The sequence below is a fragment of the Urocampus carinirostris genome, chromosome 2 (assembly GCF_059441175.1).
Source record: "Urocampus carinirostris isolate Australia breed hairy pipefish chromosome 2, RoL_Ucar_1.0, whole genome shotgun sequence".
Lineage (NCBI taxonomy): Eukaryota > Metazoa > Chordata > Actinopteri > Syngnathiformes > Syngnathidae > Urocampus > Urocampus carinirostris.
This window is the reverse complement of record NC_142350.1, coordinates 14,032,282-14,053,000: the sequence shown is the minus strand read 5'-3', so window position 1 is coordinate 14,053,000 and position 20,719 is coordinate 14,032,282. Positions and strand designations below refer to the sequence as shown.

General features: G+C 39.6%; 1 protein-coding gene across 1 annotated transcript in view; it reads left to right on the top strand.

Moving 5' to 3' along the window:
• Positions 1–20,719, top strand: part of col22a1 (collagen, type XXII, alpha 1) — a 60,922-nt gene that overhangs the window by 15,540 nt on the left and 24,663 nt on the right. Inside the window, exons 4-18 of the mRNA XM_088329002.1 lie at positions 3,385–3,496; positions 4,093–4,216; positions 5,838–6,113; positions 6,193–6,273; positions 8,572–8,688; positions 8,761–8,805; positions 8,884–8,946; positions 9,105–9,143; positions 11,889–11,942; positions 12,044–12,097; positions 12,172–12,225; positions 15,947–16,000; positions 16,073–16,117; positions 19,463–19,516; positions 19,604–19,657. Of these exons, the coding sequence (XP_088185128.1) occupies positions 3,385–3,496; positions 4,093–4,216; positions 5,838–6,113; positions 6,193–6,273; positions 8,572–8,688; positions 8,761–8,805; positions 8,884–8,946; positions 9,105–9,143; positions 11,889–11,942; positions 12,044–12,097; positions 12,172–12,225; positions 15,947–16,000; positions 16,073–16,117; positions 19,463–19,516; positions 19,604–19,657 (1,226 nt within the window). The remainder of the gene's footprint in view (positions 1–3,384; positions 3,497–4,092; positions 4,217–5,837; positions 6,114–6,192; positions 6,274–8,571; positions 8,689–8,760; positions 8,806–8,883; positions 8,947–9,104; positions 9,144–11,888; positions 11,943–12,043; positions 12,098–12,171; positions 12,226–15,946; positions 16,001–16,072; positions 16,118–19,462; positions 19,517–19,603; positions 19,658–20,719) is intronic.

Sequence of the window (20,719 nt, the reverse complement as noted above, 5' to 3'; positions counted from 1 at the left end):
ACGTGGCCCTGAGCTCAAAATAGCTTGACACCACTAACCTAACTGTGATCAGTTTATCAGATCGTGGCCACTACTGAGACAACATACTTCAGTTCTTTTAAGGATACGTATTCTATGTGGACCCCTATCGCTTGATCGGAAATCTTCATATCTACTCCCATATAAAAAAAAACTCGCCGCGCCCTACCGGTGCATGAACTCATCCTGCGTTTCCAGCAGATTCGCTTGCTCCCCACTGAAAGTTTTCCGAGTCGTCCAAAATAACTTTGCGACTTGATTATACGGCACACATCCTCAGTCTAAATTATAAGTCTCCGCAACGAGAGTCTCCGAACGACCACAAGGGAGGTAGCGTGGTGCTCATGCTCGATGCAAGCCGGCGAGTTATGCCGATATGCGCCTACAAAGAGGAATAGGGTTAAATACGACAGCTGGAAGCATTTGTCATTTTTAGCTTTTGTAAAGGCCAGGACTACATGTTCTCAAAGGAAATTGGAAACATATTATTTACAGGGTTTGTACGGGTGCTGGAAATCCTTGGATTTCAATGTTGTGTCTGAGAAGTGCCTAAACTTTGGTGAAGTGCTTGTAAATGCTTGACATTTTTGCCAAGTTTCTCTGCAGTCCATTTCCATAGTCCATGCATTAAATGAACACGAATAAAACAAGTCAGCTTAAAAATGACGCCAACACTGCTTTCTGGTAGTTTCATTTGACCTTTGCATTTCTTTAGCATTCTTGATGAGTCCAAAATGCCACAATAACTTACCAGACATGAAATGCTCACCGCAAACGCGGACGTTTCTAAAGATGTTCTTGGTCCAGTCAGTAATTTTAACGGCTTGCATCCACAGGCTCCTACAGTGCTTTTGAAAAAGCCTGTTTGCTTTGATTCGTTTAAAAAAAAAACGTGTTCCCTAAAGTTGCAATTTATGCTACCGTACACACAACAGCTAGCCAGCTCAGTAGCCTAGATGGTAAGGCGCCCGCTTTGAGACTGGGAGGTCGGTGGTTCGCGCCCCGGCCGAGTCATTCCTAAGACTTAAAAAGTGGTCGGCGGCGCCCTCTGTTGGCTGCGGCTGCATCGGCTCGCTACAACTGGTCAGGTGCAATCGACATTTCGTTCTGTGTACATTGTTACACAGAATGACAATACAAGGAAATTATTATTATTATTATTAGAAATGTTGTTTTTGTACATTGTGATTCTAAAAACGCTTCTCACTATACAAATCTTTCCTAGCTCTATTTAATCTGTTGCTCTAACTCTCAGTTTTGGGTCTACAATGAGCATGAATCCTGAGGTGGTCTGGTCATGACGTAGGCTGGAAAGGGATCTATATGGGGAGATATTCCACACATATTCTTAATTTTGTAGTAGGTGCAAGCTGGCAATGTTGTTTTCGGGAAGGCTGCCAAATATATAATTGCATCCATCAGTACCTCGGTGTATGCCTAAGAAAGAAATGGGTTATATTTTTCAAATGTGAAACCCAATTTTAGTTCAATTTTTCATGAGGAATAAAATTGAGCTCACGATTTTAACACAGCCTGAAGGTCTAAGATCTTGTAGTTTTGGTATAAGTTTCTCTCTCAGACTTTTAGGACCTATGTTGGGTGGCAGTAGCTCAGACAGTAGAGTGCTCATCTTGGGACTGAGGATCCTAGGTTGGATTCCTGGCGCCTCTGAGTTAAATGTCGAAGTGTCCTTGGGCAATACAATGAACACCGTTATGCATCTTGCATGGCTGACACTGCTATCGGTGTGTGTGGGAATGGGTAAAGTGTGATATCCATTGGAAAGCGCTTTGGGAGGTCTTCCGTGACTTGAAAAGCTCTGTATAAATGTAGTCCATTGACTAATTATGACTAAAACCACTGCTTTGTTCTAAGTAAGCTGTAGAAAGTTATCTGCCTTCCATGCCTTAATATCTAAAATGCAATTCAAAACGGTGTCTATAGGACTTGTGTCATCAAGGGACACGGCAATGTCGAGGTGGGTGTCGTCTGCGTAACTATAGAAATTGACTTTATGCTTTCGAATGAAATCTCCAAAGGGAAGCAAATACAGATGAAAAAGTATTGGGCCTAAAATCGAACATTTACCTTCATCGTCTCTAGAAGAACGTGCATCCATAATACGTCTATTGCCTTACATCTTTAAATAAAACACAAAATAAGAGAGACAAACGACACCAATGTTTCCTCGTGAGGAGATGCTTCACAGTCAAAGCCTGATTCACATCTGACCAGAACTGAAACAGCTCCCCTACTTTATTGCAAACAGTTGAGTCGCAGGGTCAGTGGGGGAGGAGAGTTAACATAGCCAGAGGACACATCGTAAAACAAGAAACATCAAACAGACCACAGAAAAACAAACCTGAAAATGCAGCAACTTCTCTTCTCAGGTGAATGGTTGAGTGGTTCACAGCTCTTTGATGCAATGAAAACACATTACTCAACTGTTGGAACCCTATATGATCGAAACAATTCTAATTCCAAACCTAACATTGTAGTAAATAAATGTATTTACAATTATCCCATCACACAATTTTTAAGAAATGTCAGTCTGTGAGGTAGGACTAAAACCAGTCCAAAACAGTACAATAGATGCCCACCAGGTTTCTGAGTCTATTTAATAAAGTGTGGTGATCGATCTAAAGTAGATCCAGTAGCACCAAAACAGTAAGTTTATAAAAATCCATAATGCTCCTGATGTTATTTAAAATATTTAAAAGGGCAGTCTCCGTCCCAGGCGTAAAACCAGAATTACATTTCTCTAAAATGGTGTTTTCTTTTCAAAAAGAATACAGCTGAATAAAAACCAAAATTTCTAAAACATTGATTAAAAAAGGTAAGTTGTTAACCGGATGGTAAATATTAAGTGTAAATGGGCCTTCACCTCTGCTGTTTTTAGAGCTAATGTGAGTCTGCCCTATTACCGCTACGGATAACCCCCAAAACAAAAACAAAACTTATGAAAGGCTGTGCAAAAAAAAGATAACCAAATATTTTCAGTGTCCCCTTTAAAGACCACAATTCCACAAAAGGATTGCGGATTAGACAAACGGACAGGAGCCACCAGCAGGTGTTGCCATAGAGACGTCATTTGTTTATCGTATAAAGGAGTATCCCTTTCGACACGGCACAAATATACGGTCTGTGGCTTCGCCACTTGAAACAGTAAACGCTAACACACGTGCACGTAAAAAGCTTCCATTTTGGGGAGTGCACAAGTGATACCGACTTTTTTCCCCTTTGGCTATGAGACTCATCCAACATCTGAAATTGGGCCACTGACGTACGTATAAATCCTCACTTGACCTCAATGCAGCGGTGACGTATTCTTGCTTATTTGATTTTTTTCCTTGCCTTCTCTTGCAGGCTTTGATCTGATGGAGTACTTCAGCGTCCGAGACATTTTGGGGACCCGGATCGACGAGGGTCAGAGTGCATATGTCCGGCTCGGTAACATGCCCATTGTACAGCAGACCGAGTAGGTGGCCAAAACCAGTACAATTGTGTGTTCTTTTTTTGTATCCAGACAAACCAGTAAACCAAGTTGGTTTCATATTATTATTACATTCATTGGACTAGACTTGGAATTTGATTAAACAACAGCACACACAACTCTTTAAAGGGACAGTGTGTACTCTTTCCTTCTTTCCTTCCAAGGCAAACTAGTTATAAACATGATTCCAATGTACTACATCACAGAAAAATGCACACTTTTTATATATAGAGATTTTGTTTTTAATAACTGTTTGGATTCAATTAAACGATTATACTGTGCCACACAGGAACATGTCTCATGGCACACTAATCAAGACAATGCGCTAAATTACCTTTTTCCTGGATACGTATCTCAACGCGGACTTTACGTAGATCCATTTGGCTTCATGCGGGACCTTCACAGGCATGTACATGGAGGCTAGAAATAAGATCAAACATGATACAAGGGTCTCTGGACACCCTTTGGCTCTGTGCGTGGACTCAGAAAAACATCATTAATAAAGGACCATTAGAGAAGATAATAGTAGTCTACAAGCAGCTATTGTTTGTTGTAACACAATGTCTGCTTTCTCTCCGTAGAGACGTCTACCCTCAGGGCTTGCCGGATGAATACGCCTTTGTGACCACGTTTAAATTCAGGAAAACCTCAAGACGAGAAGATTGGTACCTCTGGCAAATCTTTGACAAATACGGAATCCCACAGGTGGGTCAGAGAACTTCAAAACATTGTAAATGGCTCTATTTTCAGCATTCAGCCAAATGAGGTCAACTCCGGATAGGATCAACTCATATAACTTCACCCAATATCTTTTATTATAGTTTTAATTTGGTATTGTTCTGTTTTTTAGGTAACCCTGTTTTTAACTAGCTTTTTACAAGTCAAGTCACATTTATTTGTATAGCCCTTAATCACAAAAATGTCTCAAAGGAATGCACAGGATTACAATGACACCATCGCCTGATCTTAAACCAACATGCGGGCAAGGAAAAACTCCAAACCTCAGCGTGAGGAAAAAAAACCCTTGAAAAGGGACCTCAGAAGTGGTAATCCCCCTTTCAGGATGACCAGGGATATAGAATTGGAAAAATATTACAAATATTTTGGGAGAAAAAATGGATTACAAATACATGCTTCATCAATACTACATTAATCATTTTCAAAATCAACTTTACAATTGTTTAAAATTTAATGTAATTCTTGACATCAGTGTTTTTCAACCCTTTCTAAGGCAAACCACAGCTGTTTTTTCATTAGCTCAAAAGAAAAGAATCTAAAGCCATGGCTAATTTGTGAATTCTTTTTTCATCTTTTAGGTTAGGCCTCTCAGGTATTACATATATAGACAACTTGAGATGACTTGCTAAGTTGCTGTGAACTTCCTTGCTTTGGCGTTTTCCTAGCTAAAAGCACTCTTGCACACATTACACATTTGAACCAGCTATTTCGTCATTCAGTCTCCGATAAGGACATGGAAGAGGCTGTGCCTCTCCCGTCCCCCCACCTGCATGGATGGGCGGCCAAGATAGTACAAGTATAGACACTATCTTAGATAAGACTTTTTCTACTTCATGATGGAAAAGAGGGCAGCACGCCTGCGCAGTGGTTAGCACTTGTGCGGCACAGTTCTAAGGTCTTGGGAACCTCCTGTGTGGCTTCAAATCCAGTTACCGGACTTCCTGTGCGGAGTTTGTATGTTCTCCCCGTGCTTGCGTGGGTTTCCTTCGGGCACTCCGGTTTCCTCCCACATTCCAAAGACATGCATTTCAGGTGGATTGGCCGGTCCAAATTGTCCCTAGGTGTGAATGAGCGAGCGAGTGGTCTGTCCCTGTGTGCCCTGCGATCGGCTGGATACCAGTTCAGGGTGTCCCCTGCCCACTGCCCGATGATTGCTGGGATGGGCTCCAGCACCCACGCGACCCTACTGAGGATAAGCGGTGCAGCTAATGAGATGAGATGATGGAAAAGGCTCCACAGTTTTGTATTCAGCCTTTCTAGAATCCAGTAAAAAGTAATAAAAATAAAAAATGCAGTCTCCTTGGTAATTATTTCTAATTTAGCGAGCATTTAAGATACAAAAAAACAGGCTGAGGTTCAGGCAAATCTTTCAATTGGGGCTGTGACCTGGTCTTATACTTGCTGATTGCCATTAACAGGGAAGATTGTTGGAATTATTGAGATATAGGTATGGATCCAATGTCTCAAAATTGTGTAATTTTATGTTAGAATCAGAAAACTTAATAGTATTTAGAAGAAGAGACAGGCCACGCCAGGTCTTAGTCTGCGCCAATAGCAGCCAATAGAAGTGCTATACCTGTCCCTTCAGGTGTCCATCAGGCTGGACGGTGAGAACAAAGCTGTGGAATACAATGCAGTGGGCTTGACCAAGGACGCCGTGCGAGTGGTATTCAGGAACTCAGAAGTGGACAACCTTTTTGACCGCAACTGGCACAAGATCGCACTGAGCGTGGAGGCCAAGGCCGTGTCGCTCTACCTGGACTGCAAACACATCCAGACTCTACCCATCGGTGACCGGGAAGACATCGACATCCAGGGGAAGACAGTCATTGGCAAACGATTGTATGACAGTGTCCCCATTGACGTGAGAATTAACGATCCGCCGCCGTTTACCTGGTAGCACATAAAGCCACCTTTGCCGTGTGTCCATTTGCTGTGTGCAGTTCGACCTCCAGAGGATGGTTATATACTGCGACTCCAAACACGCTGAGCTGGAAACCTGCTGTGATTTACCCAATGGACCTGTAAGTACATCCGTGGAATTTTAAAGCAGGGGTGGGCAAAATTGTGAGCTGCGGCCGAATTTGGTTAAAAATGCTTGCATAGAGGTTGGGAGAAAGAAAGCTGTATGTGATGTATTTATGCTGCCTTTGCAACCATGGATTTAACCAACACCTTTCTGTTACCAAGGACTCTACACTCGTAGCTGTGTCAAGCAGGTTTAATGGTATTCAAATGGGTAAAACTGAAAATACAGACAAAAATATATTACAATACGTACATATGGTGTCTGTCAGCCGTATAAAACAAGGAAAATGCGTCCCAGACGCCATTTTGACAAGCTCCGTGTTTGCGGGTATTTAGCATATTGAATTAAAAACCGCTACGGACAAATGATCATTATAAACAAAAAAACGTAAATCCACAAAATACTAAAGACGTCGTTAGACACATTTAAGTGAAACTTACCGGCGATGCTACCTCAAAATTACAACATTTGCAATGACTCATGAAAATGGCGTGCTACCTGCCTTCTGTCTTGTGCCTACTGAAAACATAACCTTTATTTTAGTATGACCACACAAAAAGTTGCAGTGACCTTGATGCATCTCTAGATGGTGGTAACAACATGCTATAAAACCAAACCATAAATTAATTCATATATAAACATTGCAGGACAGAACAGTATTATAACACGTTTTTTGCAAAGATAGTAGTATACTATATACTATAAGTTCACTCAAAAATATCTGACAATTATCTTACAAAAATATTTTCGGACAATGAGCTAAGAATTTGTATTATTATTTTTGAAATGTGAGTGTTTTTTTTTAAAGTGAAGTAAAAAATCTCGTGAAATTTAAAAAAAGGAAAAAAATTCTGCCGTGTAGTGCAATTATTTATTGTTTGTAATGTGTGTGTAATTTAGTTATGAATTGAAGTAAACATAACATATAATTTAAAAAGCCAAATTTTATGACAATGGGGTAAGAATATTAATTATTTTTTGAAATATGAGTGTAATATCGTCATAAATTGAAGTAAAAAAATAGAAGAAAAAAAAAAACTAAAAATAAGCAACATTGTCTGACGGTGTGGGAAAATCATGTATTTTTTGTAATGAGAATATAATTCAGTAATACATTGTAGTACAACTATCGTATAGTTACAAAAATAACTAAAATGTGGGACATTTTCTGATAAGGGGGTAAGATTTTATTTTAATAAAAATACATTAACAACTAAATGACATGAAAATACAGCTATGCCACAGTACAAGTTAATATATTTCAATCTCCATTATGACAGATGTGGTACAAATAAATACATTTTCAAAAGCATTGTTCCTGAGTGCAAAATGTAAAATTATATTATTCTAATTTTGTTTTAACCTCCTAAGACCTAACATCCACATATGGGGACATAAATGCACATTAAACAAGGTCTTAGGAGGTTTAAAAGCTATGATAAAGGGTTTGGCGCAGCTCGTCAGTAAGTATCAAACCTTTGAGAATTATTTCAGTATGAAAAATTACTATTAGATGGCAGTTGTGGCTTTCAGATCTTTTTCCACACATCGAGAAAGCCTCCACTTCACATTCTTGCTCCTTGTATCCAGCAATTGAAGTGTGAAGGCAAATATAGGTGTAGTGGAGTAGTGTGGGCAAAATAGCTCGGATATGGATAAGTACGGACAGTTAACGCTTCAAGCGTCTTTCTTTTGCCATCGTCGGGGTAGAGAGGGATGACGTTTCATGCACGTCTGCAGGAACACTATCGCCATGGTGAATTAAAATGTGTTATCACGACACCGGAAATCTCAGGCGCTGAAAACCCCTTGCAGAGTTCATGTGGGTTCGGTGTTCTTGCAAAAACGTTTTTTGCAAGCAAAATGCCCTTGTGTTTATGGAAACCATTGTTTAGACCCTGATGGTAATGTTCTGCATTTATATAGCGCTTTTCAAGTCACTGAAGAGCTCCCAAAGAGCTTTACAATGTGCTTCACACCATTTCACCTGCAATCGGGGGCATTAGGGGTTCAATGTTTTGCCCATGGATGCTTCAACATCCACAAACACAAATGCAAAAAATAAGCACCAAAGTGAAAATTATGCCGGAAACGCATTCTTTCCAAAAAAGGAAACGAGCATTATGAAGGAACCTAGCCATTGTTTAGTAAACAAATCTATAAACATACTTGCTAATGAAAGCATCAATACATCTCTTGATATGTCTTATGCCGGGCATTGAATGAGTTAATACAATGTGGATCTCGCCCAGATTAATGCTAATCTATGCTGCAAACGACTGTCTCTTTTAAGTGCCCTAAGAAAGTCGTGACCGAGGCTCCTCCCTTAGCGATCCCCACGCCGACTCCCACAACGGCGGAGCAGCAAAGAGCCCGTCATGACAACTGCTCTTGCCCCGCTGGAGACAAGGTGAAATGATGATCTACCTTCTTTTTCACCTCTTCAAAGTTTTTTCTTTTAACTGCTTTCGATTCCACGCAGGGAGAGGCCGGCGTACCTGGCCGTGCAGGTCTCAAGGGTGAAAAGGTCTCATGCCGATGTCCTTTAGCCAACGTTCCCTAGACCGTGACACATTTTGTCTCAATTTATCGACTGCTTTTCCAGGGCGAAGTGGGCTTTCGTGGTTCCGCTGGTCTTCCGGGCCTAAAAGGAGAAAAGGGAGAAAGTGTAGGGAAAAAAACCCAAAGCACAATCGATTGTAGAATAATTAATTAAACAGCAAACACACAAGTCATTTCAGATTGCATGCTTTCCTTCTGTCTCTTCTGGCTCGTCTGCCAGCCAGCCTCGATAATAATTAATCGGTGTTGATTAATTATTTGCAGGGCAGATTTATCTCTGGTGGAGGTGAAAGAGGTGAGAAGGCAAGTAAACCTGTCGCTTATGGCGTAGCATGAGACTTTTAATGGGACTCTTGTCCCGGTTTGCATTGTCACTAACTGCATGTTGCTAAATCTTTACTAAGAGTGATTTAAAACAAATAAAACATTCACTTCTTACTAGAGGTAAGATCATGCCTAAAACAAATTCAGACCGATACCCAGCCCAAACTTGATTTCGGGACAGAGCCTGAAGAAAACCCACATTTTTATATTATATTTGTAAGGCCCGAACAGGGCTTCTCTCTCTACTATCCACCCCTGATCGTTCTTTGTTTCATTTTCTTTGTGTATAGCGGTGGAGGATACATGCGACCGATTCAGTCCCCCTCAAAGTGGACTGTGTCCATCTTCCGGCGCACAACACAAAGAAAATGAACCAAAGAATAAAAAAAATAGTCTGCAAGAGAAAACCCGAACATGGTGATTGACATTTAAGCCCGAAATCCAGACACGCGTTTAAGATCTTACCTCTACTTCCTACCCAGTCAAATTCTCAGATGACAATCGCCCTCGGCATTGAATGTTTTGTGCTGTTCTCCACTTTTACATTTTAGCCTCAGTGCTAGTCTTCCTTCCCGTGTCCAATTTATTGCCTAATGCGCAAAAATTGTGCTGTGAGCCTGTGCTGTGCTGAAGTTATAGAAAAATGCAATTGCGGTTGTCGAGTTGCATTGGGTATGAGTGAACTCATCCTTTTATGGTCTCTAATTGCACCTTTAGAGTGAGTCACTCACAAGGGTAATCCCCCTTGTGAGACGATATTGTTTTAAGTCATGATGCCTGCGAGCGCAGAATCTCTTGATTTTCATGTTGGATCGAAGAAATGACGTGTGTTCAGAATATATACGTGCTGGAACTAAAACGTGGAAGGAAAATGTTAAGCGCTCAACGATAAATCACTCATAGTCAGGGTTCGTATGGTTGCTCGAAAACATTGAAAATAATGTTGTGTCCACTTGAAAATGATGACGACACAGCTTGCCAGTGGTTTTGCTATGCCATTGCATTTCTTTTACCCTCATGATTAACTGCAGCTGGTATTAGTTTGTACGGCATTGTCCCATGAAGCGTTGTGGTCCACTATGGGTCAGAGAGAACAGGTGCATGCTACACCTGAACAGGACACTATAAAATGTGTATTTGTCCACCTTTGGGAATTGTTTCAGTATAAAAAAATCACTATTAGATGGCAGTAGTGGCTTTGATCACCAGCAGGGCTCCAGATTTTGCATATACTCTATTCAATACATAAGGTCGCAACGTGCAAGGTCAACCTCCATTTTGCTTTAGATTATATAAGATGTGTCAAACATGTGGCCTGTGGGTCGGTACAAACCCGCCAAGGTGTCAGTCTCACCATTTTTTATATCTCTCTCACTCTCTTTCTCTATTTCTCTCTCATTCTTTTTTTCTTTCCTACTTTGTTTCTTTATGTCTCCCTTTCTTTCACTATGTTTTTCTTTTCTCCCTGTTTCTTTGTCTGTTTCTCTCTGTCATTCTTTTTTCCTTCTTAATTTATTTTTCTTTCTTCCTTTCTTTGACTCTGTTTTTCTTTTCTTTTTTCTTCTTTCTGTATTCATCTCTCTCTCAGTGTTTCTCTCTCTATTTATCAACATTTTATTTTGTCTTTGCTTTTTTTATTTATGTTTCTTTCTTTCTTTTTCTCTTCTCTCTTTCTCCCTTTCTTTCTCTTTTGTCTCTCTCTCAATCTCTCTCTGTCTCTTACTTTCTCTCTCTTCCTGGTTCTCTTCCTTTCTCTCTCTTTCTATCCCTTTCTTCACTTTATCTCCTCTCCTTCCTTCCTTATTTCTTTTTAATCTACTATTTTGGCCCCCTGAGCGTTTTTTTTCTACCGATGCCCCAATCAGAAATTAGTTTGACACCTTTGGTCTAGCCAATCAGAATCCCCATTACGATGCACAAGGAAATTCTAGCGAGGGATTATCTCTTGTTACAATGTTAGCACATGCAGATGATGTTCCAGTGTAGTTTATGTATGATCACATTTGTTTTTCTCTACAAAAAAAGGGTGCGGTTTATAATCTGAGGCGTGTTCAGGAGAGTGATCAGACATGTAGTCTCTTGATAATCGCTTGCCGCGCACTGCTGAACGTTTTGTAATCGCTCACTGTGATTGCCTTACTGATCCAAAATGGCCGACGACAGTACAATGGATTTCGTTCTACAGCTTGCTTTGAGCGAGTTGGCTGATATGAGCGACAGTTCGCATATTGACACAGTTAAGGTTATCCTAAACGCAGTGGAAGGGTCATACCTGTCTTGCATTGTTCACAAACATTACCAGGCAATGTAAGACGATATATTACATCGCCAACAGCACTCGTCAGGGTGAGATCCTCCATCTTCTGCACTGTCGACGCCATGTTGGAAATCAAAGTAAGCGGTCTTTCTCCCGTGATTACTCGGGCACGCGAGCGCTCAATAATCACTGGCCGTTCAGAAGCTAGCGATAGCTCGCGATAGCAATCACTCACTCTCCTGAACACGCCTCAGGTGCACATTTTAGTTTGTTTTTTACAGTACTGTGTTGGTACGTGTCCAGGTCAAAACCTTAACACTTTTGCCTGTGTGTGTTTAACTCTTTGTGTACCTAACCAAGCAACTAAAGCTTCTTTTGTGGCGCTAACAGGTTTTGAGCGCACGCAGTTGCCGCCCCTGCATGTCCGGGTCACGCCGAAGCCAATAACAAGACCTTTATTTCAACAGGGCGACAGAGGCAGCGTTGGGCTGACAGGGGCCCCCGGACTAAAAGGAGACAAGGTCTGGTCGTGTCTCTTCCCGGACCCTCGTCGGATTTGAGTTCTGAACCAAAACGGTTTTGTCACATTCTCCTGACTGAAATGTTTTTCACACTCTGACAGGGGGTCGCCGGTATTCCCGGTGTGAGCGGTTTTCCTGGAGTTAAAGGCGACAAAGTACATTTGGGTTGTGTGTTTTTTTCATTTATAGAATGCAATGAAATATTTACAAGTCATATATTTTTTGATAGGGAGAAGATGGACAAACAGGCAAAGTGGGACTTCCTGGTCTTACTGGTGAAAAGGTGTGTGCTTGTGTGCTTCAGTCAGTTTTGAGAGATAATGAGAGGATCTGTTTCGGCTTTTATGACCTTCATTGCATAGAATCCATTGAAGTGAACTGAGGAGCTTCATTATAATGAAGAGATTAAACAGTAATCATTTGCTCCCACCTGATGGTAGTTTTCTGCAGTTGCAGACCCTTTATTGGGAAAATTGGTTATTGTCACGGCTCAAAGGATCAAATAATAAGTTTATAGTTTAGTAGGGGGCGGCACGGCGGATGAGTGGTTAGCGCGCAGAGGTTCAGGGTTCAAGTCCAGCTACTGCAGCCTCCCTGTGTGGAGTTTGCATGTTATCCCCGTGCCTGCATGGGTTTCCTCCGGGCACTCCTGTTTCCTCCCACATTCCAAAGACATATGTCAGGTTCATTGGCAGGTCCAATGGAGCCCATCCCAGCCATCTCCGGGCAGTGGGCAGGGGACACCCTGAATTGGTTGCCAGCCAATCGTAGGGCACACAGGGACAGACAACTCATTCGCTCATTCACACCTATGGACAATTTGGACCGGCCAATTCACCTGAAATGCATGTTTTTGGAACGTGGGAGGAAACCGGAGTGCCCGGAGGAAACCCACGCAAGCACGGGGAGAACATACAAACTCCGCACAGAAAGTCTGGAGCTGGATTTGAACCCACGACAGGTTCCCATGACATGAACTGTGCCGCACAAGCGCTAACCACTGCGCCGCCGTGCTGCCCCAGAGTTAACATATTTATTGAATTTCAATAAATTATGTTACAAAGAAAATCAATTAGGTAAATGAAACAAAATAGCTTTTACCCCCTTGGAAGTCATTTTAGCCGGATGTTGCCTGAATAACCCTGGCTAGCATCGCTGAAGCGGCTCCTAGTATCAATCTTCCCATTCAAAAAATTGGGACATTGAAAATGAATAATTGAAATAAAATCAAGAACAAGCTTTAGCAGCTTCTTCTATATAATCCCATAAAATTACAATTTTTTAGGAAGATAACTACATTTTTTTCCACCAAAAATCTTTCTTTTTGTTCACAAAATAACAAAAGAAGATTTCAAAAACTCCGTGGTACAGATTCTCCATGCATTTCAGTTCCATTACGAAGTTATTTTTTAGCGCCATTGAAGATAAAGCTGAAATGGACCCTCTCCTATCGATTTTCTGGCATGCGTTTTTGTTCGACGAAGGGCTGAGAAAGTCTGTTTGACAGAAGCAGTGGACTTTCTTGTTCGCGTTTTGTTGTGATACTTCAGTTACTGCCCCTTAGCCAATCATAGTTTTTGCCTTTTAGAAGACGCTGACTCCGAGTTCTGATTGGCTAAACCATCAGTCAGGAACATTTTGACCCGAAGAGACATGATAGCAAAATATTTAGCAACGTACCGTACGTTTTAAGAGAAATTTAGCAAAACGGCCATTTTTTCAACACATGATTAAATTTATGCGAGAGCTTTGTCCCATATTAACAAATATACCACTTCAAACACTTCTACTTCCCACAATTACTTAAAATCATTGAGGCTCATTTTGACCTTCGTTTTTTTTTTTACAAACGATAATTTCAAAACAAGGTGCAAGCAGGGGTCTTTTGTAAAAAAAAGTGACAAAATACTGCAAACAAGGATACTGACTTATCACCGTTCAGTGCAGACATCACTTGGCGAGGGGGCAAAGTACGCTCTCTGTGTGTATAGCTCCGCCTATTCCTACCGCTCACCCAATCAAACTGCTCTAGGTGTTTGGCTGAGGTTTTTTGAGGATTTTTATCATAAAGTCTGTTGGGTCTGTTGGTGTGACACCTTCACTGCAAACTGTAGTGGAAGTATGCTCTTTATATACTGGACCGAACCTTCTCTCTCAGTACACACAAGTCTTGGCTCATTGCTCAAAGGAATGGCAATGCTGTTGATGGAAAAATGTGCAAATATGATTTTTTTTAATATATATTTACCCATGAAAAGAGCTATAACTAGTTCATGGGCCATAGGTTCCCAACCCATGGGCTAAACCAACAGCTTTATCATCACTTATTTTCTGCCTCATGCTCTGAAGAGCTGATTGTTGAGTGTTCCTGGTAGATTCTGACCCTGGCAAGAAGTAATGGCTGAAATGTGATTGGTTAAAAGCTTGAATATGAAAGCACACATCTGGAAATAGTGCATCCAGGGGAAACGCAATCAAAGAAAGCTGACAGACAATTTGAACTTTTTTTAATATATGGACAAAATATAATTACCATCACATGATTCAGATATATTATAATTACCATCACATGATTCAGATATATTTTACGCCGGGAAATAATGAGTTGTAGGCCTTTACGGCCCTACAACTGGGTAACACAAAAATGGCCAAACTTAGTCTTAGTCTAGTGGGGCCCATATGATAGTGTCATTGAGTTAAATGGCCCTTTTAAAATACAGTTTTCATTACAACATTTAAGGAAGACTACAGCGTTAGTGTCTTTACCTTATCATTAGTAATTGCAAAGGTATGGAAAGACATCTTGAATATTTAGCGGTGATTCACACTAAATCCCCTCCCACACCCTCACAAATTTCACAAGCTTTGTGTCTCAAATATTGAAGTTATTTTAGTCTTTTTGTGATACTTAAATCAACGCCATTATCACCTAATATCTAATGAAGTGCATTCTATTTAGAATGCCATCTCACACTTGATGTGTTAAGTGCTTAAAGTTCATGTTATTGGGGTTTTCATCCATCCATCCATTATCTGCAGTAGGGTCGCGGGGTCGCTGGGGGGCAGGGGGTAGATTTTCATATCAATATATATTTGTCTTTTTGTTCCTGTTAAAAAGAACATTATTGACAGAGCCAGGGGCGATATTAGGTTTAGAGTTTCTGGCTGGTAAAAAGATAAAGTAATTTCGCTTTAAGTGATTTTGTATCATTCGACACTGTTAAGGAGTGTCCCTTCCCACTTGTGAACATCACATTACACTTGGTGGTACTAAGATTCAATGCAGCTAAAAGAAGGAGTTCTTATTATAGCAGCATTGAATTATATCGTTGAGGACTAAGAACACAAAGTCAGGGTATCGGGTGATAAAACAGTTATTCGACATAACCACTGTATAACAAACTCACCGTAATACAACAGAGGCCCCACAGACTCCGTCCCTATGCCGCAAGTGACACTAGCCGAGCGAAAGAGGAGTGAGAGCGGTGCTAGGGATCAAATGGACTGAACCATTCCAAGGCAGTGGATTATTTTTCGACGTTGGATTGTGTTGAAATTTTTGTTTTGATTTTCTTTTGTTATCCTATTTTTTTGTTTGGTATTTTTTAAATCATATTTAAGGCTTTACTAAAGGAGGTGTAAGGTTTAAAAATGCTAAGGTTTTGGGGGTGCTTGGGTTTAATTTAGGGGATGCTTGACAAAGCCATACGATTCTTGATTGTTGGGTTTTTAGTTGCTTTAATTAGCTTTACTAGACTATATGCAGTGTTTCTGTAGTGCAGTGGTTAGCGCAATCGCCTATCATACCCGAGGTCCTCAGTTTGAGACCGGGTGGAAATATTGTTAGTCTGGAGAGAGATGGGTACCACCAGGCTGTACTAGCCCATGATACACCACAGGGAATGCTCCCCCTATATGACCCTAGCGGTTAAGGAATCCACCCACCATACTCCTCAGACTATATGCAGCATTTTCAAAAGTTGACCTTGACTCTTTTGATTTAGGGTGTTCAAGGTGACGCAGGCTATCCAGGAACTCCAGGACCGAAAGGTGTCAGTGTGAGTGTCTGCATGTTTTCTTTCTAAATGAAAGGCAACGATTTGTTTGTGAAAACATCTCTATTTTTTTAGGGCGACATCGGAAAGAAAGGCGAAAAGGGATTAACAGGACCAAGCGTGAGTGATGCTCCAATTTGTGACTCGATCCATTCAGATGTCCTGTGTTTTCTCCAGTATTCCTTTGCAAATTGTACCGATATTTTGCGGTGTGTGATATAAAATCCGGCAAAATGACTCAATGTTTGCACGTCTGCTTAAACACTGAACATGTTCAGTTAAACAAGCTCGGTGGGATTAGATTTCGGAATTACTAGTGCTGAACTTGCAAACGGAGAGAATTGCACAAACAGATGTGACTGAGTGCTGTTGAATTTGCCCGCCTCTCTAGTTACCGTGACGCTATAACGCAGGGATGGGCAAGTGTTGATAGTCGGGACCGCATTGGGTTAAAAAATGTCGCCATGGGGGGGCCATTCTGGAGACTTATCTCACTGTTTTCATTTTTAAATGCATATCAATACAGACATATGCATGTTATGTTTCTATATATTGTTTTTTAAATAGTGGAGTTTCTTCAAATTGGTTTTGAAACGCTTACAAATAAAACAAAATAACATTTTAATTCTCTGTTTTTAGCACTAAATTAGATATTTAGATTTGTAGTATTACTCTTGTTGTATTTTTGTAGTATTTTTGAAGTCATGTTTTTGTCGTATTTCTGTAGCATTACCGTTGTTTCATTTATTGTAGTATTTTTGTAATATTTCTGCAGCAATATTTTTGTATTGAGTCTGTAGTATGTTTGTGGTGTTTTTGTAGTATTACCATATTGGAATTTATGTAGTGTATCTGTAGTATATTTGTAGTATTACTTTGTTTTGTTTTTGTGGTTATTTTGTGGTATACTCTATCTATACCAGTATTTTTGTAGTAAAACTGGAGTATGTCTGTAGTATTTTTGTAGTATTTCTGTAGTATAATGTCTGTAGTATATCTGTAGTATGTTTTTAGTATTACTGTAGTTGTATTTTTGTAGTATTTAAGTCATAATATTTCTTCAGTTGTATTGATATGTTATTGTACTGAACAGCTGAGGTGTTATTTTTGTGGTTGTATTTTTTGGGGTATTTTTTTGTATTGTTTCTTCATTCAGTTTTGAAATATTTTGTAGTAAGTGTTATTTTAGATTTGTGTTACTTTAGGAGTATTTTTTCAGTAGCACTTTTGTATTATTCCCATAGTAGAATTTCTGTAGTATATCTGTAGTATGTTTGTAGTATTATTGTAGTTGTATTTTTGACGTATTTCAGTCATACCACTTCTCTAGTACTATATGCAGATTATAGTACAGCTAGAGTCAGATTTTTGTAGTATTTCTGTTGTATTTTTGTGCTAATGCAGTTATCTTATTTCTGTAGTACTTCTGATATATCTTTTGTAGTATTTCAGTCATATATCAGCAGCGTTTTTGTAGAATTTATGTAGTTTATTTTTAGTATTTTTGTACTATTTCTGTCATAATATTTCTCCAGTAATATTTTTATATTATAGCATCACTGTCTTGGCATTTTTATATTTTTTTCTGTAGAAGTAGAAAATACTACCATAGTAGTATTTTGAAGTATTTTTCTAGTATTTTTGTAATATTTTCGTAAGATGGAAACGTTTTCTGGGCAGCATTTGGCCTACGGGCCGTAGTTTTTCCACCTTTGGTACAACGTGCCAGATTCACCTGTAGCCTAGGTGGCCTCTTCATCGCGACTCGTCGCCTGAACAACAAACTGGGCAGAATCCCCCATGATGACTTGGCCATACTGAATTGCCTCATGGTCAAACTGCAAATATCCGATTTTTTTATTCCCTCTCTTTCTCTCCCTCTCTCTCACATGCGGGTCTTTGGCGCTCTCCAGCGGTTCCCTTTAAAAACCCGTTTGATTTCTTCAGGAATGAAGCAGAAGATGAATGCAGTTTCACACAATAGCCACAGGGTGACGGCAAAGTGAAGCGGATCGGGTCGTTAATTCATAAAGTTGCACGGTCAAAGAGCAAAATTAGTTTTAAAAATCACAATTTGAAAGTACAGAAGTTATTTGTGAAAAATAAATATTTATAGAGTACAGTACCAAATACTTGAGCCTGTATATTGGGTTTATTCTCGAGCAGGACGGGCCCAAGCCTTCACGGGACCCTAAGCAAAATTAGATTTGGGGCCCCGAATCACTTGTTAATTTGCATACTTGCTATACCTCATTCCATGTTCTACTCCACGGGTGGGCAACTATTTAGAGTCGGGGGTTGCATGTGACATGTTATACTTTTTCAAAACGACCACAATCAGAGCAAAAAGTATATTGGGTCCCTGTTTCAAGCACTTCATTCTTTATTTAGTTTTGAAGTATTACTGGAGGATTTTTTTTAGTATTTCTGAAGTCGGTTTTTATTTGAAGTTCTCTAGTTCTTTTGTTGTTGTTTCTGTAGTTTTATTTTTGCCCCATTTGTTTTTGTTTTTCTGAAGTAACTGTTATGTAGTATTTGGATAGTAATCTTCTTCTTAGTATTTCTGCAGTACTTTTGTTCTATTTTGAAAGTATATTTTTGTTGTATATCTGTAGTATTTTTGTAGTATAGTGTTACTATAGTTTTATTTTTGTATTATTTTTGTGATATTTCCACAGAATAATTTTTGTATAACCACTATAGGTGTAAATTGCAGTTTTTCTGTTATAAACCTCCTGTGGTAATATTTTTGGGTAGTAATAATTCTCTAGTAGTTTTTTTCTGTTATAATTTTATGTATGTGTATTTTTTTAGTATATCAGTAGAAGTATAATTGATGTATTTCTAAAGGAGTATTTTTTTATTATTTTTGTAGTATTTCCATTGTGGTATTTTCGTCATATTTCTTTAGTACTTTCGTAATGTAACTATAGCTCTTTTTTGGTAGTATTTATGGAGTAAATAAGTCTGTAGTAGAATTTTGTAATATAGTATTACAATAGTAGTATTTTTGCAGTAATTCTATACTATTTGTTTTTTTTTGGTTTACAGAATGAAAGCAAAATAATATATGAGGTCCCTGTTTCCATAAGCACTAAAGCGCTTTGGGAGGTCTTCATTGACTTGAAAAGCGCTATATAAATTCAGACCAATTACCATTTGCCATTGTATTTCCGTAGAAGTATTTTTCAGCTGACATACAAAGTGACAATGGGGACACCTAGGCAGCAAAAGTTAACCACTCTTTCGGGCTCCCTAGTGGTTGCGGGGCCCTAAGCAGCCGCTTAGCTCGCTTATGCCTTGGGCCAGCTCTGCTCTTGAGTGATATATTAATAAAATAACTAGATAAATACATGTTTCTACTTCGCGGATTATCGGTTTTCACAGCCGAGGAGGATTTCCGCCAAAAATTAACAGTGATAACGGAGGGATTACCCTTCTTAAAGTTTTTTTTTTTTTTTTTAGGGAGAGCGAGGATATGCTGGGTTACCAGGAAAACCTGGACTAGAAGGCAGGGATGTAAGTTGCAGACCCTGTGTGGAAAACCTTTAGTTTGTTTTCCTTTTTATTATTGCTCCCGTTTTTATTTTGTCTTCAATTGTTTAGGGCTTAAAGGGACAGGCTGGTTTGCCGGGGGTCAGCGGAGTGAAAGGTGATAAGGTATGTGCCTCCCTACCAGGAAAGTATCCTCTATACAGTGCCTAGCGAAAGTCTTGGCTGGCTAATAACTTTATGTCATATTGCCGCATTTAAGGCTTCAAACTCAAAGGTAAAAATCGGAAAACATTTTCCCAAAATAAACAACTTCTTAGACACAATCATGAAGTGGAACCAAATGATTTCAACATTCGATATTTTATTTCCAAGGGAAAACTGAAGCCAAATGACTCCTGATGACTTTTGAATGATCCAATGTTGACCTAAATGAGTGCAACAGTGTGTCATTAAGTGTCAGTTTAAACGCACCTGCTGTGTGATGGGTTGAATAGTCTGTGAAATGAGACACAGGAGAAGCGACAGCATTGTAAAGACCAAAAAACACACCAGGCAGGTCTAGGATAAATTGTGGAAAAGTTCAAAGCAGGATTGAGATGCAAAAGTATTTCACAACATTTGCACATCCCCCAGAGCACTTTGCGAGCAATAATATCGAAATGGAGAGAGCATAATACCCCTGCAAACTCAACAAGACCTGGCCGTACCTCTAAACTTTCGTCCAAAACAAGGAGAAAACTAATCAGAGAAGCAACTAAGAGCTTCTTGTTAACATTGGATGACCTGAGACTGGGTGCTGGCTGGGTCACCTTCCAACAAAACAACGTTCCCAGACATAGTACTAAATCTGCAACGGAATAGTTTAAAACTAAAAAACATAACGATTTTAGAAGTCCAGACCTCAATCCTATAAAGCATTATTGGAAAAAATGCTGAGCATCAAACCTTAAGAAACTTGAGCTGTTTTGTTTTGTTTGTTTTGATTCTTAGAAAATATTCTCTGTTTGTATATAGAAGTTTGAAGCCTGAACAAAGGCAATTTGTCAAAAAGTGCTTAAGGGGAGGGGGCAATACTTTTGCAATTCACTGTGAATACTTTCATGAAATTATAAATTAACTTCATCGCATGCCTGTAAAGATTCCAGAGATTCTTGTACTTTTTCATACAAAACAATCTGCACCTTCTCTGAAGATGCCTGCAACTAGTAGCTTTTGTCACTTTACTCA